Raw genomic sequence first — 25,228 nt, forward strand, 5'->3', positions numbered from 1 at the left:
GTGACAAACCTGGTAACAATGCATCGTTCACATAGTTACTTACTAAGACTTCACTTTTTCTAAACCAATATGTAAAAAAAATAATCAAAATAAACTACATATAGTAAAGGCTACATAAAGTGATCCTGAATTTGTCTGCATAATGCATTGTGTTCAGGTCACATTTAAATATGCTGACTGGTAATCAAAAGTTGCAAATATCTTCCAGTAAGTACAATGCATTAGGGCTGAAACAACGAATCGATAAAATCGATAATAATCGATAACGGAAATCTTTGTCGACGATTTCCGTTATCGATTAATCGAGTGATTGATTCGTTGTTGGCTCCTTTTACTTACCCCCGCGAGCGTTCCCTGCTTCCGCTACACGCGCTGCACTGCGTGACGGATGAGACGCGTTCCGGAGGTAAGTATTCTTCATGTCTGTGCGAATCGCTCTGTGCGAGTGGCTCCGTTCGCACAGAGCGATTCGCGGGGGTGGGGGTGGGGGGGCAGGCCAGGGTAGGAGACTGAGTGCAGGGCAGAGTGGGGGTGGGGATGCAGGGCAGGATGTGAGTGTGGGGGCAGGGCAGGAGACTGGGTGCAGGGCAGAGTGGGGGTGGGGGTGCAGGGCAGAGTGGGAGACTGGGTGCAGGGCAGAGTGGGGGTGTGGATGCAGGGCAGGGTGTGAGTGTGGGTGCAGGGCAGGGTGTGAGTGTGGGTGCAGGGCAGAGTGGGTGCAGGGTGTGAGTGTGGGGGCAGGGTGTGAGTGTGGGGGCAGGGTGTGAGTGTGGGGGCAGGGTGTGAGTGTGGGGGCAGGGTGTGAGTGTGGGGGCAGGGCAGAATGTGGGGGCAGGGCAGAGTTGGAGACTGGGTGCAGGGGCACAGTGCAAAGTGCTGGGTGCAAAGTGCCAGGGCTGGGTGCAAAGTGCCAGGGCTGGGTGCAAAGTGCCAGGGCTGGGTGCAAAGTGCCAGGGCTGGGTGCAAAGTGCCAGGGCTGGGTGCAAAGTGCTGGGTGCAAAGTGCAAAGTGCTGGGTGCAAAGTGCCAGGGCTGGGGCAAAGTTTCTTGAACAGTAATAGTCCACCTCTTTTCAGAATGTTTGGTGTTATTTTGTTTCATAAATATTGTGTTTGGGTTTTTGTACTTTGAAAATATTGTTTTTTTATTACATCATAACAAAATAAGAATGTTAATGTAAATTTTAAGTTGTTTTTTAACATCCAGTTCATTAAATTATTTTAAATAAACTAAAAATTTGCATATTGTTTTTTTTTATCCGATTAATCGAAAAAATAATCGGCCAACTAATCGATTATTAAAATAATCGTTAGTTGCAGCCCTACAATGCATACTGTTCTTACTAATAAGATAAAATTCCAAGACACACGAGATTCAAGTATATGCTTTGTGTCTTCCCGTCGGCGAGAGGGAAGTCCGGAAAAATCTTCTGTGATAAATTAAATACATTCAGATTTGTCCTAGGCAAGCCCTGAGACCTTTGGTTGGAGGAAGCTATCTTATGGTCAGGTATACAAAAATCTTCAAAGGAAAAAAAAAGTGCCAATTATAGCCAAAGCTTTACAGACATGCAATATTTGACTATAAAATTAACCCATAAAAGGTACTAGACTAATTTGGATAGCTTTCCAAAATTATTCTTTGTACCATATTTCACTAACAATAAAACAACGTACAGACACGAGTGGATAAAAAGACATTATTGTTCTTTCTTTGCTCTAAGCACTTTGGCATCCACGACATTTAAAATCATTCCACAATTGTTTCCTATCAGAAGAAAAGAACACTTTCTTCAGCATTTAACCACTGAAGTCATGGAATTTCAGCTGCTACTAGGTTAGTGGTGTTCAACTGTAGCTGTGTGAATTCTCTGGGTAATATGTAATCCAGCCTCACTAATGAAGAATGTATATTAAAGTACTGTGTAAGTGCTTTACTATGCATTCCTAAACCAGTTTGCACTAATTCACTTACCTTTAAGAGAAACTGCTTCAAGCAGCTAAAGCAGTGACAGGAAAGCATCCTAATTTAAATTAGAATTGGAGTACTTTACTATGTATGTGCACTGGGTGTCTTGTTAGCGCAACAAGAGTCCCAGAAAGGAGGGGACTGCCATTGGGTACATCATGCAAGCGCAGGCCGGAGGTGTTTTTGGCCAAAGCCGCCAAGCCTGGGAGGGATGCAAATGCGCATAAGAGGATTCTTCAGGAGTCCAACACGATCTTGCAAGGGAGAACCACACAAGAAACGGTTGAGATGAGAAACCATGGTGTACAGTTATATTTTAGATATTAACCCATCTAATACAGTGGTTCTCAACGGTCCTAATGCCGCGACCCTTTAACCCCTTCAGGACCGGGATTTTGATACTAACGTGTCGCTAAAGGACCGGAGCCGTTTTTGTGTTTTTGCCATGTCTTTCTTCAACTGTAATTTCTCTCTTATCAATTGGTGCACCCACACAAATCATATATTGTTTTTTTCAGCACAAGTAGGGCTTTCATTTGAAACCATAGTAAGCTGGGTAAAAATGAAAAAAAAAAACCGCATTTTTTTACAGTTTTGTATACATACAAATTGTACACACATTAAACCAATGGGAAAAAATTATCCCAAATATATTCATTAACTTGTCCTGATTTGGAAACCACCCAACATGGCCAGGATTTTTATCTATTTTGACCAGTATAGGGCAAATATTGCAAGGCATGCATCACGTTTTTGAAATGTAATTTTTTTTCAAATTTGGCATGGTAGTCTAATAACTGCAATAGTTGTCACAGATACTGATTACCCCCCCAAAATTATATGTTTATGAACAGTAGATAAGTCAAGGTGTACAACTAGGGTCATTTTGACACTTTTCAAACAGGGATTTTATCGCCAATTGCTGCCAAATTTTGAGGTATTTTTATATTTTTGGGGTTTTTTTTGCATATGTTGCAATGTTGCTTTAGATTTTATATTATATTTTGTATAGAATATGTGCAACTGCAGAACAAATCACCAAATTGTGTTCACCAACATCCCCCGGTTCCAACAAGGCCTCACATGCATGGTTCATGCATTTTTTTTTTGAGGAAGCTATGAGGGCAAAACTGGAACATGCGCATTTTCGTTTTCACATTTGGAATTTTCAGAAATTGGTTTCCTGGGCCCATATCCCATTTGGGACATTTTGGAAGCCCCCTGCTGTAAATTACCCCATAAAAGTATATATTTATGAACAGTAGACAAGTCAAGGTGTTCAACTAGGGTAGTTTTGACAGTTTTCAGCTAGCCTTTTCTTCACTGATGTCTGCCAAAGTTCACGGAAAATTTATTTTATTGCGTTTTTAACAAATACATTTCAATGTTAAAATGTATTTCTTGCACAGCATATGTGTAACACCGGAAAAAACACCACATTTTGTTCACCAACACCCCCCGGTTCCAACAAGGCCTCACATGCATGGTTCATGTATTTTTTGAGGAAGCTATGAGGGCAAAACTGGAACATGCGCAAGTTTTCAGAAATTGGTTTCCTGGGCCCATATCCCATTTGGGACATTTTGGAAGCCCCCTGCTGTAAATTACCCCATAAAAGTATATATTTATGAACAGTAGACAAGTCAAGGTGTTCAACTAGGGTAGTTTTGACAGTTTTCAGCCAGCTATTTCTTCACTGATGTCTGCCAAACTTCACAGGGAAATTATTTTATTGCGTTTTTAACGCATACATTTCAATGTTGCAATTTATTTCTTGCACAGCATATGTGTAACACTGGAAAAAAACCACCACATTTTGTTCACCAACACCCCCCGGTTCCAACAAGGCCTCACATGCATGGTTCATGTATTTTTTGAGGAAGCTATGAGGGCAAAACTGGAACATGTGCATTTACATTTTTTTAAATATTTTTTTTCATCAGATTACTTGTAAGTGACAGGTTTAGGCCGCTGACATCAATCAGGGAGACCGATCAATAATCAGCGACTTAAAATGTCACCGACAAGTGATCAGGTAATAATTATGATTTATTCATTTATTAATAATTTGTGTTTTTTCATAATGACCCTAGATGACCCCTCTAGTCATCCGTCATCCGTGGGCTGCCATAATGATCCGATCACTCCTATTGGCCAGGAGCGATCTGATCAGCCCAGCATTTGACCTGGAAGCACCCTGGACTTTCAGGTCAGTGCTGTTATTTTTTTTTAATTATTATTATTATTTTATTTTTTTTATTTATTTTTTTTTTTTATTTAAATTTTTTTTTTTAATTATTATTTTTTACATTATTTTTTTTTAACTCTTTCAATGCTGATGCTCCATTGAAGCACAGCATTGATTGATATTTAGTCCCCACAAGCTTGTGGGGACTAATATTAACCCCTGCAATGCTGCGATGGGGGTCATACACAATCGCAGCATTGAAGGGGTTAATTGAGGAAGAGGGGGGTAGGGGTTAACTGAGGGTGGGGGTGTGGGGGGGTCTGGTCTCCACACTCATGTGGAGACCAAAGAACCCTGTCTCCCTGTCCCTAAAGCTGCCTCTGGCAGCTGGGACACAATCTCCAATAGACTGGAGATTGTAGGGGAGGAGTCTCTCTGATCAGTCCTACAGGACTGATCAGAGGACTTCTGGGGGCTCGTTTTTGCTGTTGCTGGTCTGCCTGGGCTTCCAGGCAGACCACCAGCAGCAGAACCCCCTAAAAAATGGGAATTAACCCCTTAAATGCCGCGATCGCAGCATCGAAGGGGTTAACGCTGCACTGACGCTCTCATGGAGCGATCAGGCAGCAGGGGGGTGTTGGATCAGGTCCCATTCAATACCCCCCCCCTTCCCTGAAGCTGCCTGTGGCAGCTGAAACCGCGATTGCAGATTTTTCTGCAATCGCTGTTTCTGCCTACAAAATCACTCCGTGGGAGTGATCATGGGCTTGGGGGCGGGCTTAGACAGCAGCAGCACCGCCCCCACGATCACCGCGATTGTGGTGATGTGGGGGCGTTTTTTGGAGGAGACGTACCTGGTACGTCCCGGTCTACCGGTGACTGTTAACCAGGAAGTACCAGGTACGAACCTGGTACTTCCTGGTTAACAGTCACCGGTAGACCGGGACGTACCAGGTACGTCCCGGTACTGAAGGGGTTAATACAGTTCATGTTGTGGTGACCCCCAACCATAAAATTATGTAATTATATATCGTGAAATGTGTTTTCCGATGGTCTTAGGCGACCCCTGTGAAAGGGTGGTTCGACCCCCAAAGGGGTCGCGACCCACAGGTTGAGAACCGCTGACCTGAAATGTGGTTTGCTTACAAAAGACCTCAACCCCTGGCTGTTTGAAAATAAACATTGAGAGGAGAGGCAGTTTGAATTGTGTCCTTTTATCGCAACATAATAAAGTGGGGAACGATCCAGGAAACCCAACTTCCCTAGTTTCTAAGGAATTACATCAAGCTATGTAAAACGAGCTTTGAAAAAGATTGGGACATCCTAAATTTTGTGAGTTATGTGGTGAGGTGATGCCCTCTTTGAATAAGTCCATTTACTTATTTAAACATAACTGGTGCTTTTTTTTGGTAAAATTATTTATATGTGGAAACTTGAGATCTTTCCTTTGACGTGGCACAACTAATAACCTACATTTGGTGTAACATATTAAAATTGGAGAAGTGACAGATCAATTTCAACTCGTTGCCAAGCAAAATGTTTGAGAATCATTAGCCCAGAGGAGAGCGGACGCTGCTTGTTCTAGAGCATAAACCTCGCACTTTACCTTGCCGGTTTACTTCATTCTGAAGGAGTTCTTCCATGGGCTCTTCCTCAGCAATGTCTAGTGGAGTGTCTCCTTCACTATTTACTGCCCCTACATTAGCTCCTCGACTAATTAAATATCTGCAAAGAAAGGGGAAAAATGCTTAATTTGCAGCTTAAACTTTACACTGCACATGCCATGATGACGGTTCCACTAAATGTCAAGATATCAAATATTTACTATATATATTACATATATATATATATATATTAAACACATATATACACATATGTATGTATGTATATATATATATATATATGTGTAACCAAAGAAAAATGGGCACTCACGGGTCTTTGTAGCAAAGTGCATTAAACACTAGTTTATTTCAATCAGCACGGCCAACGTTTCGGACCACCTCCGGTCCGTGTGCCTGGCTATTTTTGGAGCACCCGGGCAAATAAAAGCCTGTGTATATTAACAATATTTCTGAGTGTGCAGCCGCTCCCTTTGCTTTGTGTGTATATATACACATATATATATATACATACATACATACATATATATATATACACACACACACACATATATATATATATACACATACATACATACACACTTAAACTGACAAGAATAGGTGAACTTTGGAATTACCAGCATTTCTGTATACATTTTCTTAAAATATATGATCTTCTAAGCAACAATAATGAACACAATCTATTTTAACTAATAGCACAAAATTATTATATTGTACAACATTAGAATATTCACAGTGTGAGTTTGAAAAGCTATGTGAAATCCTAGGCTAACCACTTCAACAAAAGCTAACTGGAGTCAGGAGTTGGCCAACATGTAGTTGAATCAATGAAACGGGATTGGAGGTGTGTTTTATAACTATTCTGGCATAGAAAAAAAATGCACTCAAACTTCGAGTTTGCTATTCTCAGGGAGCATCTGCTGATGTGAACCATGCATCAAAATTTTTTTCAGAAGATCAACAATCAAAAATCATTGATTTACATAAAGCTGGAAAAGGTTACATATTCATCAGTTAGACAAATTGTTTATACATGAAGACAATTTAGTCCTGTGGCTACTCTCCCTAGAAGTGGGTGCCCAGCCAAGACGACTCCAAACGGCAGAAGACAGAATGCTCATGGACGTAAAAAAAGAACCCTAGAGTAATAACTTATGGCTTGAAAGAATGATTGGGACTGGTTAACAAATCTGGTTATCCTATTTAAAACATTGAACAGGCATGGAGTCGGTGCTTTTAATTAAACATCTCTGTTCGCATGAAGTTTGCGAAAGGCTACCTTGATACTCCTCAATGCTACTGGGAAAATTTAAATTGTTCGGGAAGAACCCCTTCGAGATGCTGTGGAATGACGGCAAGAGAGCTGTTCACACCCAACATCCTAGGAATATGGCTGAGTTTAAGCAGTTCCAGATGCACTTGTATGAGGCTATTGCTGCCAAAGGAGGTTCGGCCAGTTATTAAACCCAACGGTTCACTTACTTTTACCACCACACTGTGAATGTTTAATGGGTTTAGATATTAAAGACATGAAAGATTATCATTGTTGGTGTGTTGTATTAATTTAAGGAGGTTGTCTTTTTTTTTTTTTATACTTGTGACTTAGGTGTATATTCACATTTTATGAATTAAGGCAGAAAATCAAGTAAATCCAAAGTGTGAAATTACTTTTTCCTGCCACTGTATAGTGTGTGTGTGTTTGTATATATATACTATTACAACTAGACGCGAATAGAATGGATAACACTCATTTAAAATCATTACGCACTTAAGGAAGCAGGTCACCAGTTCTCTCACATATCAATAACCAACATGTCAGTGCTTTGCTTGGCAGTCATCTGAATTTAACAACTTACTCTGCTATGTCAAGATATCCACAGGAAGCAGCAGCATGCAGTGGTATCCAGCCTTCATTATCTGGTTGATTAATACCGGCTCCATTCTCCACAAGAAACTTGACCATATCCAGGTTATCGTCAATGCAGGCCTAAAACGGCAAAATATGTACACATATATAGAGCTGGACAAATAAAGCCAAAGTTTAAGAGCAGCACCAGTGTCTGCTAGCATTATCCCCTGCATATGTTCTTTATGAATAGAGTGAATATAAGAAATGTATATTTTAAGTACATCAGAGGAAACCAATTTGGTTGGTTTCATGGTGCTTGAAATGTCGCCAGACAGATTCATCTAACACACAATAGGGAATCACAAATACATTGCAGATCCTAGGTAGTATCTTGGGAGGTCACATTTAACATGTAGGTGTTCACTGCACTTTTCCCCACACAAAGCAAACGTGATCTTGTCCATAATTAATTTTGAGCAGAAACATAAAATATCTTAAAATATCCAACATAAATGGATTTAACAGTTGCAATTATGTATATTTATTTCACCCTATAAGGCATTGAGTACTTGTTTGGGGGCAATATAGAGAAATTCAATCTTAACTGCATTATTACCTAGTGTGTACTACGCTACAGAGTAAAGCTTTGCAGAATGTAAAGTAAGCACGCCGTGCACTTGTCGCAGTAGAAATGTAGCTTATTTTACCATACTTCCAATAATCAATTCAAGCAGCACAAACACTGTTTTATTAAGTGAATCAATAAGGTTTCTTTACAGTTACCAGATTTGCTGTTCAAACTATTCACAGGGTGTCATTCAAAGACAAGACCATTTTAAAGAGGTTCTGTCACCTGTATTACTTTTCTCTATTCTTTTTAACAGATATAAAGTGGGTTCTCGCATGTATTTAGGATTGTCATAGTGTCTCAATCTACTAGACAAACTAAGCCTTTATGATACCGTTTTGTGGTAAGCAATTGGCCCCTCTGGGTTTTTAACACTTGAGGGATACCGGGGCATTGTTTGCATAGGGAGGACTTCATTAGCACCTTAAACAATCTCAGTTGGTGTTTGAGTTTAGATGTACCAAAATAGGACACGACTGCACACAATGGTGATTTCCATATCTGCAGACAAAGTGTATTTGAACAACGCGCAACAAAACCAAGTTCACGTCAGAACTACACTACATTAAGGTATACAGTATACACCCCCAGTATTTAAAAAAGCAAATATAATGTATACGTCCCTCTAGTTGAAATCATTAATCCCACTTCATAGTGATCCATAGATCTACTGAACAAAGTGGAAAGAAATTTTGACTGTATACATTATCCACTTATCTGTAAAAACTGAACATAATTCCATAGTTATTGTCAGGAAAGCATTTCTCTTTGCTTAAGGCAGGGGAGCTCTAAAGTCAGCAGAAAGGATTTAAAATTCAATGACTATTCAGCGAGCATCTCAGAGGCTCTATTAGTACTTCAAAAACGTGTAGGAGTTTAATGGGAACACTGGTGAAACTCTATAGGGTTTAATCGCTAAAGTGGGAGTTTGCAAACTAACTGAGCTGAAATATTTAAACTCAACTACTTCACAGTGTGATATTAGTGACTTTCCCTGCTCAGACACCATACAGAGCTCATTCTTTATGACAACGCTCTGAAGTCCCTTCCTTTCATTAGTCAGCTGGTCCACCTGGGTGATTAAGAATGAGCCATACTTTTGTTTAACACAGGCAGCATAAGAAGAAGCCAGGGTGTTTGTCTTCTAGATTACGTAGGTAATGTAGTTAGAACACACACACAAATGACTATGCAGCTGTCTGAAAAGATAATATACGCAAAATTAAAAAATTGTGAGAGGTGCTAAGTTAGGGACTTCTTCAATACGAACATATCGATCTGATGCTGTAAAGTAAATGCCGGATTTGGTGAAGAAACCAGAATTCATGAAAACACACAAAAGGTAAGCAACTAAGGGTAGTTAACGATGAACTCCCCATGGTCAGAGATGGTAAGGTTCCGATGATGAGTTTCCTAGAAGGACCGAATTATGATTGATGGATTTCAGGAATAAGCATCTCTACAAAATACACAAAACTGCATACATGTGCTGTACACAAAACAGCAATGCTATAATATATATATATATATATATATATATATATATATATATTTATATTTATATACACACACACACACACACACACACACACACACACAAAACCACACATGGAATTCCATTAGCAGCATCTGCGCTTTAGGATATCTGCTACTGCTGGAAGTCAGACAGCTGGATGAATGACATCACTTTATAGAGGCACTACAAACTTAGCTTTGACTATACATGGTTCTGGGCTTCCCCAAGACCACATAGGAGGGGGTGTTGGCAAAGTGGGAAGCACAGACGCTCTGCACACAATTCCATGACACGTGCGTCTGAAAAGGATGATAAAACTGTCCCCCACAACAGCCCTGCCATATATGTAAGTGTAGGAATACCTGTGCCATGTAAACCATTTGTGAAAAAAATCAAATAAAATGAAAACATTGAAAGTTCTCACACCATGTTGTGGCCAGATAGAATTGTTTTTCATTTTTCATTATCAGTGGTTGACATATTGTCTAAATTTAAAGAAATATGAACAATTTCAGAGTTTAAAAAGCTTGCCACTGAATTTTTTTTTACTTGTGTACTTTGTTGTAGGCAAAACCGAATGTTATTCATGACAATACACAGAAAGCTGTTTTCCCATTCATTACTCAAGACCTACTATTACTTCCTCTTATGAACCCAGGGTGTTCTATTATGCCCTGCGCGCTTTTAGTGCAGTAGGGAGATCTCCTTGCCTCCATACAAGAGATCAGGGTTTCTGAAGACTGCCGAGTCCTGAGTTGAGAATGTAATGGGGACCTTGGAAACTGCTTATACTTTACTTTGTTGGGCTATCACCAGATGCCTAGTTTAATATATCATATGACGTAAATGTGTAAAAACAAAAACTAAAAAAAAAAATGTTACACAAGTACACCAATCATTTCAAACTGTTGGTACACTTTTTGGATTACAACACCATCAACATTTTGGCTGAGAGTAAAACAATAGATACCATATACTTTTGTCACAAAATAATATTTATAATTTTAATAGGATAACATTCCAAATTATTACCTCCATGTAATTTACCTACTACTGAGACTTAACTCACCCATTACTTTTGCAATAGTCTTATTTCAATAATGGGATCGCATCGGAATTTGTACGGTCCTGTAGCACGAGGTTTAAACCGCTAACCACACTCCAATCGCAAAGACCGAACCCCCTTTGACCGTTTGGGGTTAGCTTCTTAAGTAGTGATATGTAGGCTTTTTTGTGGATAGTCCACAACTGGAACTTCATTTGGTTTTATACAGGAATTTAAATGATTCAGTCATTTGGCTTTCCCTTTGTTGTCACTCTTATCGGTTTCAATTTTAGCTTGTCAGATAACCTTTTTTGTGCATCTTTTACCTTCTCAAAAAGGTATTGACTGTGTAGAGGCATTCATTGGCATAAAAGGAAAAGGCAGCATTGTTTTCTGTTTGATTTAAGGGGTTGCTGAAGAGGTAAGGGTTGTGAAGGTTAGAGAGTCTGTGTGTATATTATATATAATTCCTGCCTAGATCTGAAAGTAACTCGACATGGCCAAATCAGGACAGATATGGCATTCAAAAACATTTTCCTGATAGCAAGACAGGGAACACTAATCAGCGCTACCATTAAATGGTTAACACCTTCCTATTCCTTGTTCTTGCTATTACAAAAGTGACTGGAGTTGTATTTCATGATTGCAACAGTTAAACCCGAGAGACTGGTTTCTGATAACTTGGTTAGTCCCATTTGATTCGTCAATGCCAGTTCATTTGGGAAGAAAAAAAAAATATGGAATAGTGTTAATAGAGTACTAATAAAAATGATAAATGTCCTTGATCACTCACATCTGAACAATTTGACATGCCTATTAGAATAAAACAAATGAACCCAAGGCGTTAGTCATCATCATAAACTCATTCAGTCAAACCAATTCATGTAATCTGACCAAAAAAGACTTGGCAAGGTGCACACTTGTGCAGTGATTTAACACCTAGTCTTTCAACTAATTTTAGCATTTTTTTATCCATCAAATGCCCTTTTTAAGTCTACAACCCTGACTTGGCATTCCATTTGATGGAATATTGGGAGTTGTCAACATTCAAGGAAACAGCTTTTTGCCCAGGCTACCTACAGCTTGTACTTTTTGTATATATGTAAATGTTCTGGAGATATTTAGTAGTAGCCAAGTCCAGTATTGCCTGCATCAGGGTGAGGAGAAGCTTGCTGCCCTGAAGTTCTTCTCCTTTCTTCTAGCACACTTTTGCAAATGCTGCCTGAACCATTAAACAATAATAAGCAAATGACTTGGTTATAGATAAGATTGTATCTTCTCCTTTTCTTACCTTTTTCTCACAGGGTGGGATTATATTACATCTAGAAAGCACTATTTACTTATTCCAAAACCTTAAATCTAAAACAGGGCAGTTAAGACAGGCAATCCAGAAGGGGAGTTTACACTCCAGCCCCAACAACCTGGTAACTCTCTGAACGGCAGCTAAGGCCTCAGCTTCCCTTTCCTCGACTGGGTTAAAGTATAAAACTTCCCACTAAGACAGGCCATACTGTAAGTTTGGTAACACATTGAGTCCTGACAGCAGGTTATACATTCATGCGCATACACCAGCTTTACTCTCCCTTTAAAATATAGATTGCTCTGTCATGGAATTAAAAGATTTAGAGTTTCTTCCAAAATCACCCCCTGGGACAACAAGCAAATTGCACAAACCATTTCTTGTTTGAAAAACACACATCACTGTTGATGAGAATTTCATTACATTAAAAGCTACAAAACACTGTTCCCATGACCTTAGATATAACTGGACAAGACACTGTTTACGCTATATCAAGTTTGTTCATGCAAGTAGATGTCTTGGTACCAAAAACAAAACAAATGAACAACACGCAGAGATAAATCATTTCATGTAGTTATAAAAAAACTAAAATGGTGAAGATGAGTTAATGGCTTGCTTGCAAGCGACTTTAAGGGACTCTCCAGCCATGATATGCATTTTGTGTCATCCGTTTTGCTAACGGATGGGGGGGGGGGGGGGGAGTCTGCAGAATTTCCCCATATGTAATTGCCCCTTTCCTTAATATCCTTTTTGCTCTGAGAAAATTATTGATTTTCAGTAAACAGAGTTAAACATTTGAAACCACCACCGCTCATTGCTAAAGGGGGTTCCCGGGGAAGTGTGGAGTACCTTACGCACAACCTTTTTTCCTTACATCTTCAATATAGAAACTTAGCGTGTCCTCAAATAATACATTATGTGTGGCAAATAGAGGCTTTTATTATAAATAAAAAATAACCCCTCAAAAAACGTGCTCATATTAGGCACTTCCTTAAAAGATGTGCACAATTCATGTTTAAGGTTTCAAAGAGACCAAGAAGAAGGAACTGTTACAATGGCAATGTCTCTGACTTTAGGTTGTTGCACAACTAAGTTGCTCATACATACCGCAAAGAACTGCAACTTCCTGCGTAGCAATGAAATACGCTGCTAAAAGGAAGCTTTTCTTAAAAACACTACTGAAAGAAAATAATAAAATAGTTAAACTAAATAGTTTATAGCACTTTAAAGCAGAGCTCTGAGGAAAGTTTGATCACCCTAGAGCTTGCAGCTGAATATTACCAGTTGCTGATTGTATATTCAATAAAATGGAAGTTTGCAGGTAAACCGTTTAAGAAAAGTGGTACAAAGTAGTATCTTTTATTTATATAGTGCCAACAATTTACTCAGCGCTTAATACAATACATATATTCAAGGGGTATGACAAGACGAGAATTGACAGAATAAGACAACCGATACATTAGGTGGAGAGAAGCCCTGCTCGCAAGCTTACAATCTTGAGGGAATGGGATGAGGACAAACATAAGGAATATTCAATGGAAACCAACTGTCTTTACTATACTGCTCAAAATTGCAGTTAAAAATGCTATTCCCATAGAAATGTTCAAATATATTTTAGCAACTTGCTACAAAGCACGTCAGAATTAGGTTTTCGCAAGACCATGTGTCCAGGAGTAGACAATGGCAAATTGCCCATGGTTGTTTTAACCAGATAGCACTAGTGGAGACAAGGCTATTATTGTTTTTTAATGTTCTATGTCCACAATAGCGCAAGCACATCTGCTAAGTTTTTACAAATACCTAAGCTTTCGTCACTTTCCTGAATTCTTCAGATTCTCTCCTGCCTAGGTTTCAGAAAAGAAAAATAATTTCAAGGTGTAATCTCAAATGATCTTTTCTAAATAGTACGAACACTGATCCCATAAGTATACAGAATCTGAGAAGCTCAATGTTTTCCATTTCAGATGAACTGAAAGAACCATACGGCACCGCTGACCAGTGTCCCCCCACGTGAATTTGTCCAACACAGAGGTGGATAAATTTGGTTAAAATCTGGGACACAGCCCAAAAATTTACCATTCAATATATTCTATATCCTTTATATTACCAAAACAACAAAATCACCCAAAACTAGGATCTAGGAGCCAGCCAAAAAATACTAACACTCACTACGATACCTACATAAACACTTTCATCATGCTACTTGGCTGAGGGCATCTCTTCTGCAGTATTTTTGTGTTGTGTTGAATGTTGTCATATCACTGCTGCATGTTCTTGTATATATGTGTATAACTTTACAGAGCAATTGTATAGTTGTATCCAAATCTAATGCTAGAAAAGCCGGCTTTGGTCCTGGACAACTCAATCCTTGGACTGCAAGTAAAAGCACAAATGCAGCATAGGAAAAGAAACACCAATACAGAATAAATGGGTCATGGAGAATAACAGAACTGGAAAATCTATACACTTTTTTTTAAAAATAGAAAGAGGCATTATATAAAAAGAAAGCTATGAATTATTTGCAGCCTGAATCAACTGTGAAGTTTCTTTTAGATGTGACAGTTCCCCTTTAGGTCAAATATCTTTCCGCCACTTTAAAAGGCTGTGGTATACTGTCAGATTTGGATACTTCCTGTTCAGCCACTACTACATGCCAGCATTGTGCAGTATTTGAGAGGTGACAGCTGAGGAATGCTGCACATCCTAAACTATGGTTTCCACTGACTCAGGTCAGGAATGCACACAGCAAAACATGGCAACTTGGTATGTCCCCAACCAGCAGATAAAATCAACCCTATTTACATACACTTACACTAAGTGACCAAGCTGTCAATGGCTAGAATTGTATGTGTGGGCATCTGCTGAAGGTGGTCGGTCCTTAGGTTTCACGCAGATGCATATAAAAGCAGATAAAGAAAAACTTCCAGACTTTAATTCATGACAGCATTGATTTAATGGTATCAGTTCTGCTTGGGTCCACTCAAACACTCATCAGTAATGACAGGTAGTCCTCATTACGGGTAAAACTACAGAGAGCTGACATACCAGATGGAAATATTATATCTCTCACATTACGAAACATTCCTAATTCTAGTCTTTACTGGTTGCCAAGGAAACATGAATATTTTACGGAGGCTTCTTCAGTAAAATAAATAGTCTCCTATGAGCAGCACGTCAGAACCAACAACTACTCTTCCAGCTGCAATTACAGCTCTCCGTGCTGCTCACAGGAACACTCCAATCACGACATGCTCTTTAACGCATATGATAACCTCAAGTTTTGCGCATAAATTAGTGCCCTTCAGTTTCATGCATATCTAAAGCATGCCAAGATTCTTGACATTTTTAAAATTCTAAACAAAACAGTTGTCCCTCATTTCAATGCTACCCAACAAAATAAACTGGTTTTATTGAACTTCAGGATAGCACATGAAGATATTCAAGAAATATAAAGTTAAGGCAATTATTTCAGATGTTTTTTTTTTCTTTTTTAACCATCTCAGTAAAAGAGCATCTAAACCATAGCCTCAGCTCATACTGGCACAGGGCTCAGATTTTAACACATATGATCTCTGTGAGCAGCTCTACGTTTATATATAGACCAAAACAAACGTTGCTTTTCTAGCAGGCTGTCTCTTAGCTTGCGGTCACCTACTGGAAATTTGAACCAAGCAGGTTTTTCCAGTTGTGGTAATGTTGGTCGTAAAGTGCAGTTTAAACAAGGATCTAAACAATCCAACATCTCCATCCTGTATGCATATCATATGGAATCATGTAAAGAATCCAATAAGCTGCACCATCAGGGAGGGTGTTGGCTCCCATAATGACAACAGCAATAAAAACTGGCAGATATCAAAAGCCAAGCAAAAATTTGTGATTCAACAGGTGCTTCTTAGAATCCACAATAAAAATACATACAGACTTGCTGTGAAAATGTGTCCTCATTCAGCCAAAAGAGTATTTGTGGGGCCAGGCACTGATGTTGGACAAGAAGGCCTAGTTGGAAGATGCATGTGTGTGCTGTAGCATGAAAATGACCCTTCACGAAAACTAAGGGGCCTATCTCAAACCTTTCCATGAAGCCCCTGAAACAGTGCTTGTGTCAGTTAGAGGCATTTTGGAGCTCTGTAGTGAGGACACGTGATTTTTATGTGCTATGTGCCACTTCAGTTTGCTCTACCACTTCATGGCTGATCTGTAGTTTCTTCTAGATACTTCTATTTCCCAATAACAGGACTTTCAGTGAACCGGGGCAGAAATATCACAATTACTTGTGACAAGGGTGGCATCCTATGACAGTGCCATGTTTAAAGCTCATCAAGCTCTTCAGTATGACCCATTATACTGCCAATGTTTGTCATGAAGATGGCTACCTTTGTGCTTCATTGTATACACCTCTTGGCAATTGGTATAGCTGAAACACCTGAACTCAGGAGGGGTGTCCATATATGTTTGGTAATTCAGTGTCCCTATAATATACCCCCCTAAAAAAAAAAAAAATGTATGTAGCAAAGGTGACGGTGTAAAGAGTCGTTACTTTCCATCTTGAATTTTCTACAGGAATGTAAAGCTAATTTTTCATGCTCTGTTAAAAATGGCATATGAAGAATTCCTCAGAAGAAAAAAGGAACTAAACTAAAGCAACATTTAAATCATGTATTTTACACATAAAAGCAACCGACACCTAGACAGATCATTCCACAAGTATTCCTTAATACTTGATGAAGGTAAATGAAGCTTACCACGAAGGTAACTTGTTAACCGACAACCCTACGAAAATGTTAAGAACATTGGGCAACCCACATTAATGCAATGCAAAAGCTTTGGAGCGATAATCAATTGTTTTCATTTTTGTGAGGAAATCTGGGTAATAACTACATAGGCTGAAAGCTTCTGGACATGGCATCTTGGAGTTCCAATAAGTACATAGAGGAGGTCTAGTTTACACAGCCATTGCAGTAAATTCTTGCCAGGGATAGTTCTGGTACAAGTTTAATTTCAATTGTTACATTCAACAAACCCCTTAAATGTCCTCAGGTGCTTCACTTAGAATGAAAATCATTTAAAGGTAGCACAATAACAAAATATGCTGTAATTTACATACATTGGGAACATATATAAGGCCTTAGGCTAGGTTTTATTGAATAGTTCCATGATCTGTTTGAAAGGATGCCACACAAAAAAGGATACACTATGAAACACATGAACCAACCCATGGCACACAGTTTGCTCTTGCAAACCAAGACAAAGGAAATATTTTAAAAACAACAGATATGGACACAGTTTAAGAAAAGGTGGTCAAAAACCAGCTGGTGAGATTTATGTTTTACGATTTAGAGATTAACAGCTGAGCAACTTGCATACTTTGTAAGCTACACTCCATTGATTTCAGCTTGCATGCTCCACAGCGAAGACGTGGGAAATAAAATGCACAGAACATACACAGTACCAACAATATACGCAGCGCTTCTTACAATACATATATTCAAGGGGTATGACAAAACCAGAATTGACAGACTAAGACAACCCGGTACATAAGAGGGTCCTGCTCACAAGCGTACAATCTAGCGGTATAAGAGGAAAAAAAAAAAAAGAAGCACCCACACAAATGAGGACCGGACTGTCCATTATAGTGATTTTGTGAAAACTTTTGCTGAAAGTTTAGAGGTGGTGGCAGCCAACAAAGTAACCAATGTCTTACATATAGGTTTGACACAGAGGTTCTACAGCAGTAATTTGTATTGAGAATAGGCAAAGAACAGCTACAAAGTTGCACTACAATTATAAATGTCTGTACATCTAAATGTTGAGCATCGAGTGGCCTCTTAGCATCTTGGGAAAGGTTTGGTTTTCATTGCATATTCTTTGTAGCCAAGAAGTCTTCGTTTTATTCCAATTGATGCCTCTAATTTGGCCATAATCTCAGGTTACATCATAGTATAATCTAACGTCATTGCCTTTTGATTCCTTTTTTAGCCACTAAATGTAATTCTGCCTCATGTTTCCTTGCATTTAAGCATGAAAATGGTTCTGTTGTGGATGCGTCCTGTTAAGTGCATGATTCAACTGTCTTGTATAAACCAGAACACTTAATATACTGCGATTCCAAACAGGCCATTTGCGACCAGACCTTCATTATGTATTTCATATGCATGTCAGCTTGTTAAGAACTACTAGACAAGACGGCAATTAATGAAACATCAAAGGCCGCTGACCGAACCAACAATGCTTTAAGATAGCATAAATTTGATATCTGAATTTATATTGGGACCATTATACTGAATGCGAGTGCCTTATGGGGGTAAGCAGACCCGAGACTTATCCAGATAAAGGAAGGGACATTCAGCTCCAAGAATAAGTTCCGCTGCACGTGTCATTGAATCATAACATGGTGAGGTAAATAAGTCTAACCAAATGACTCCAAATCAATTGCATGGAGTAAAAAATAAATACAATAATGAAAGTATTAAGAGGGCATCCTGCAGCTTTTTGAAATACATGTCGATGTTAAGGGTGTTTTATGTATTACATTCTCCTATGTATATACATGTGTGATTATCATGCAAGCTGTGATAGGTGGTTTTATCAACCAATGGAATGCTCCTTATCAGGGAAATTATAACAGCACATTTCAAGCTGTCATTTTTATACACAGCCCATATTTATTTCCCAATAAAAGCAGAAATTGAGAAAAAAAAAATGTACTTGCTTGATGTCAGCACTGTGAAAAGCAAGGTTTAGTAACAAAAAAAACAAACAAAAAAAAAAACCTTAAAAGAATAGCTGGACATATATATATATATATATAGGAAATAGGTAAGGGACAAAATCCAGGAATGTGCTAAATCAATAAATATCAAGAAGGCACAAAAAGTTGGGAATAAACACTTCTAGGGGGTCATAACAAGCTGGCTCCTGCAATGACAGACATCCACAATTTACGCAAAGACAGTACAAATAGCACAATAAGGATATACATAGTTCAACTTTAAAGTAAGCCTTAAATATAGGGTACAAGCTTTCATATACAATGGTTGCAGCTGTATATTTTAACAGAACCATACAAGGCTGAGCGATTATGATTTTATAAACTGTTCCCGGAAGCTCCTGCTGAGGCAAGAATACAGCATGTGCACTTTGCCTGCGTTAAACAACCTAATATTAAACGACAAAGGTAAAGAAACGAGGGCTAGACAGATATATGGGTAATGCAAGAACGTGGCACACAAAGATCACTAGAAAATGAATCTAAACGCCAGGCACCAGCAGTTCTTGTGGATCTGTACAACCCACCAACAAACCCTGTGTGCCGATTTGAATATTAACGCACACGTATGAAGCAGAGTTCTGGTGGTTTTTTACAGTCAGAATCTACATCAGCGACATGAAAGGAGTTAAACACCCAGATCAGTGCTGCATTCCCAGCCTGGCTATTGCTGGCCACCTCCTGCATTATCTCCCTGTGCTAACCTGCCCTTATTTGGCCAACACGGAGATTCCAATCAGCCAGCTACAAACAGAACATGCACAAAGCATCCATCTTGAGGCAACTTAACTGCTAATATCTCTTCACTTCATAGCAAATCTAAACCTTAATGAAGTTCATTCTCACCTAATCGAGGGGGAAAAAAAAGATTTAAACGCAAAAGGAACATGAAAAAGATTAAAGCAGAATAACCGATAGGTGGTGATTTGATCGTAGGCATATCATGTCATCCAAACAATGCTCCTCAGTACTTCCAAGAATAAACATAGCATTCAGCTCATCAGACAGAGCAACAATTGTTACGGAAAAATTACACCCAGGGGTTCCAAATATTTACAAACAGACAAATGATACATTTCAGAGGAGAACAAAAAAATGAAGCTTTCTAAGCAGTTATACCACGGTTTATTTTAATACATATACTGGTATATAGAATAGATAGAGTACAAGAGCCTGCACTGTAACCACACATTAGCTTATGTAACCAGTGAGATGAATTATGAGCATATTTATTTTAAAATTCAGGGTGATAAAGGATGGGGGGGAATGATTAAAGTACAGGATAGTCCGTATGTCTGCTGGATTGAGGACGATCCGGGCCATTCCTAGCACGTATTGGGTATGTTATGACATCGATTCTTTGCCTGTGTAGTGGAGCACAGACACCGCACTGCTAGCCTGCCGTGACATTATATACTACATAACCAAGGCTCAGCACGGGCCTTGTGTCACCAAGAGTGTTACTGCGATTAACTCTTGACTTAAAGGAAAAAATGAAATGACACTGAGATAGTCAGGGGTGAGTACTGCAGCCACTGTGCAGGGAGCGGCTAGCCGCTCGTGTCTGTCTGCAGCAGGGCCCGGTAATGACAGCGTGTAAGAGCCGGCCAGCAGCACCGTGACAGCGAAGACAAAGTGGGCGGCTAAAAGTGACGGGTGGGTACCTGATGCAGGGCGGTGAGTCCGTCTACATTTGCGTAGTTTATGTCAGCCCCACGGTCCAGCAGCTTGAGCACCTCCTCGCTGTCTCCGCTGGAACAGGCAGCCAGGAAGACGGCTCCATCGTCGAACTTTACCTTGGTCTTCTTCCGCTTGATGACGTGCGGCTCCAAGTCAGTCTCAGAGCCGATCCAGCGCTTCAGCTGTTCGTTCCTCTTCTGCTTGGCGTCCGCCATCTTCATTCCCACCCCCTTCCCAACCCTGGGTCCTTCCCTCCCGTCCTTTTCCTTTAGCCTTGCTGCTTGCACTCCGTAGATATATTCACTGTAACACTCCGAGTCCCCTTTTCTCGAACGTCGCCTGCCAATAGTACAAGCTCCGGGGCCCACACCCTACTCTCTTTCACTGACACACAGCCGTCTGCAGGCCCGGACCGGCTGCGCACACACAACGCGCGGCCGCGACGCTCATTTGCATAATCCCGCGAGAGCGTGAGGCTGGTTGAGATAGACACAAGCAGCTCGCCGACGCCTCTAACCGCGGGAGGAGCAGAGACTGCAAGAGAGAGCTGTGATTGGATGTTGTGAGGCTCGCACGTCACAGCTCTTGTTTTGAAGAGAAGTTAAGATTAGTGATGGGAAGTTCGGATCATTAAAGTGAATCGGATCATTTCGATTCGTTCACTGAAATGATCCGATTCATGATCCGGATCTTCGGATCACTCAGTGTGTCTGCACGGAGTTACTGTTTTCCAGTAACTCCGTGCAGGCACACTAACGATTGGCCCCGCCCCTTTCATTATGAATCCTCCCCCCTGCCTCCAGTGATGTCAATGAAGGCAGAGAGTCGTTCAAAGATTCGGATCTTACAGGGATCCGAATCTTACAGTGATCCGGATCACTGTAAGATCCGGATCATTGTAAGATCCGGATCATTGTAAGATCCGGATCTTTGAACGACTCTCTGCCTTCATTGGCATTGTAATCATTCAGAGAATGTCACCATACTGTTATAAATAATACATTCATAATCACTGCCCCCAGGATTTACATTCCCCTTTACCTGCAACTGCACCTTAAGCTAACTTTATTAAATTAATTAAATTAACCCTCACCATTAAATTAACCCTAAACACCCCATCAACCATGACTGCCCTAAAATTAACCCTTAACACCCCATCAACCATGACTGCCCCTAAAATTAACCCTTAACACCCTATTAACCATAACTGCCCCCAAATTAACCCTAAACACCCCATTAAGCATAACTGCCCCTAAATTAACCCTAAACACCCCGTTAAGCATAACTGCCCCCAAATTAACCCTAAACACCCCATTAAGCATAACTGCCCCCAAATTAACCCTAAACACCCCATTAAGCATAACTGCCCCCAAATAAACACTAAAGACCCCATTAAGCATAACTGCCCCCAAATTAACACTAAAGACCCCTTTAAGCATAACTGCCCCCAAATTAACACTAAAGACCCCATTAAGCATAACTGCCCCCAAATTAACCCTAAACACCCCATTAAGCATAACTGCCCCCAAATTAACCCTAAACACCTCATTAAGCATAAATGCCCCTAAATTAACACTAAAAACCCCATTAAGCATAACTGCCCCCAAATTAACCCTAAACACCTCATTAAGCATAACTGCCCCTAAATTAACACTAAAGACCCATTAAGCATAACTGCCCCCAAATTAACCCTAAACACCTCATTAAGCATAACTGCCCCTAAATTAACACTAAAGACCCCATTAAGCATAACTGCCCCTAAATTATCCTTAAACACCCCATTAAGCATAACTGCCCCTAAATTAACACTAAAGACCCCATTAAGCATAACTGCCCCTAAATTATCCTTAAACACCCCATTAAGCATAACTGCCCCCAAATTAACACTAAAGACCCCATCAACCATACCAATTTATTAGGTAATTTATCTGGAGTACATGCAATTAATATAGGGGCAGTTATGGTTAATGGAGTATTTAGGGTTAATTTCAGGGGCCGTTGTGGTTAATGGGGTCTTTAGGGTTAATTTCAGGGGCCGTTATGGTTAATGGGATCTTTACGGTTAATTTCAGGGGCAGTTATGGTTGATGGGGTATAAGGGTTAATTTTATGCTGATGATTGAGGGTTAATTTAATTAATTTAATAAAGTTAACTGTAGGTGCAGTTATAGGTAAAGGGGGGCAAACTCAGGGGAATCTAAATCCTGGGGGCAGTGTGAACATTATTAATGTATTTATTTATAAAAGTATGGTATCAGTGATTTTCTCTGAATGATTCGAATCTCTGTAAGATTCGGATCCTTGTAAGATCCGGATCCCTGTAAGATTCGAATCATTCGACTCTTCGGTTCATTCGACTCTTCGGTTCATTCGACTCTTCGGTTCATTCGACTCTTCGGATCATTCGACTCTTTGAACGAATCTCTGACTCTATGAGTCATCGTTCCTGTGAGAATTAATGAGCTGTAACCTGACCCCAGAGTGCTCTGCAGATGACTCACAGCTCTAGGATCAGGTTACAGCTGCATGATGATTCACAGACTGAACCGCTACAAACGAATCGTTCAGTCTAGTGAACCGACTCATCCGGATCACTAAAAAGAACCGGATCAAATGAACGATTCGTTCATGATCCGGACATCACTAGTTAAGATGAGTTGTTACTTGTATGGTAGACGAGGTACCGGTTGTGTGGTACGGTTTCTTGTTAACATGTTAATTGAAACAGCACAACGGTGTCTTTCTTCATGAGACAACTCTAAACACAGACGCACACGGCTATTTGTTTATTTGTTTACGTAGTTGCCTGGCTTCTAGGAGCTGTGTACGTTTTATCCATATAATCTATATTGTTGGGTGCCATGTTAGAGTGGATATCTGTTTCCCTCTCTTTTTCCATGTCCCCATAGGTGAATGCATGCGCAAACCTTATAATGAAAAAAGCCCAATATGCATCATGGTCATGGACACTGCTTCTCCATACATTTCTGCCCTCATAAGCAAATACTCTCCTACTCAATCCTTACGTTCTTCCCATGGGCTAAGGCTCTCCTCCTCACTTATCACCTTGGGCTGCCCCATATCTCTGGAATCTACTTCCACCAAATCTTCATCATTAACCCTCCCAACATTCAAGAAACATCTCAAAACTCACTTCTTCAGAGAAGCATACCATCTTAGTTGCTAGAACCTCCTAGTCATTGATACAACCACCACACTACCGCTCACCCTTTCTCTGTGCCTTATGTTTGTCACCCCATTCCCTCAGGATTGTAATCTTACAAGCAGGGCTCTCTCCACCTAATGTATCGGTTTGTCTTTGTCAATTCTCATCTTGTTATACCCCTTGAATATATGTATTGTATTAAGCGCTGCGTTAATTGTTGGCGCTATATAAATAAAAGATGATAATAATAATAATGGACTTCATGAGCCCGGGCATTGATTTACAAAGGTGAGAAAACTGAGGGACAAAAATCACAAAAAGGATGCCAGTATAACTTGTGTTTTGTACCAAAAGGCCCAAAAACATTACACACCGCAGCAGATATGGGTAAACTTTGCGCATTCTGTTTATACAGAAGCCTCGCTTTTCAAATATATTTAGAAAAGATCACCAGTGTGTTTTTCTTCCGTTTTTGCTTTGAAGGAGAAATTTACATGAAAGAGATATAAAAAAAAATAAGTTTCCCCTTAAGAATAAAATATAATGCTGTATATAGTAATGTAGGTCGGCATGGACAAAAACCTGGCATTGCCTCATTTTGGGTAACTTTACCCACAAAGACAACAATGGCCTGTGTTTGTATTGTAGCTGTTTGTATGCAGTTATAGATGTGGTCAATGAGTAGATTCAAAGAAACAGAATTTCTCCACAATAAGGAACATTCTGAACATCTGGCCTGTCTTTTCTCACAGTTGCAATACCTCTTGTCTTATGCATGTGTACTTGAAATCTTTCAACTCATACCTCCCAACAGGTGAGATTTCGCGGGACAGTCTTGATTTTCAGACACTGCCCTGAATAGTTTCCCCACTGTCACACTTTTTCAGTTCGGGGGAAGCATGGGCCAGTTGAGAAGATCCTCATTTCCCCTGCCTGGCCGAGGGAGGTGAAAAGGCAAAGGAGATCTGTGCTATTACAGCTCTGACTTTGCCTCCTCATGACACTAGCATAGCAAGGTGGCTATTTGGGTATGTCAGGTGGGTGGTCATGCTTCATGTTCCACCCACTTCTGGGGCAAGCTTCACCCAGTTTGGGTACCATGTCTGCCCTTTTCCACACACCCCAATTTGGACATGTTGGTGGGTATGTTTCGTGAGCGTGGAATGCAACATGGATACTTTTTAAAAAGACACTAGCATTACTATTAGGTCATCTTGAGACAACCAGACTAGGTATGATGTCACCTCTCATATGTTATTGCTCTATCATTCTGACATCACTAATGTTTTACAATAGGGACGTTATAAACATCTTATTCAGCTCTCTTTATAGTTTACTCTTATATGACAAAATACTTTTTCAATGCAGCACTGTAAACTAGGAGGCAGAAAAGCTAATAATAGTCTCAAAACACGATAATAAAGGGTAGGTGATGACTCAAAAACAAAAATAATATACAGTAGTACACATTGTGAATTAGGCACATACAATTTCCATTGCTTTG

General features: G+C 39.8%; 1 protein-coding gene across 5 annotated transcripts in view; it reads right to left on the reverse strand.

Annotated features, from left to right (window-relative positions):
- LOC149302743 (protein phosphatase 1 regulatory subunit 12A-like) overlaps window positions 1-20,779 on the reverse strand; it is a 47,974-nt gene extending 27,195 nt beyond the window's left edge. For all 5 annotated transcript variants that reach the window (XM_089481944.1, XM_089481943.1, XM_089481942.1 and 2 more), the window contains exons 1-3: window positions 20,543-20,779; window positions 7,631-7,761; window positions 5,762-5,880 (exon numbers count right to left, since the gene is read on the reverse strand). In XM_089481944.1, the coding sequence (XP_089338070.1) occupies window positions 5,762-5,880; window positions 7,631-7,761; window positions 20,543-20,779 (487 nt within the window). The remainder of the gene's footprint in view (window positions 1-5,761; window positions 5,881-7,630; window positions 7,762-20,542) is intronic.
- Window positions 20,780-25,228: the final 4,449 nt, after the last annotated feature.

The sequence above is a fragment of the Sceloporus occidentalis genome, unplaced genomic scaffold, assembly GCF_023333645.1.
Source record: "Sceloporus occidentalis isolate IW3139 unplaced genomic scaffold, rSceOcc1.0.p SCAF_17, whole genome shotgun sequence".
In the NCBI taxonomy this organism is placed as follows: domain Eukaryota; kingdom Metazoa; phylum Chordata; class Lepidosauria; order Squamata; family Phrynosomatidae; genus Sceloporus; species Sceloporus occidentalis.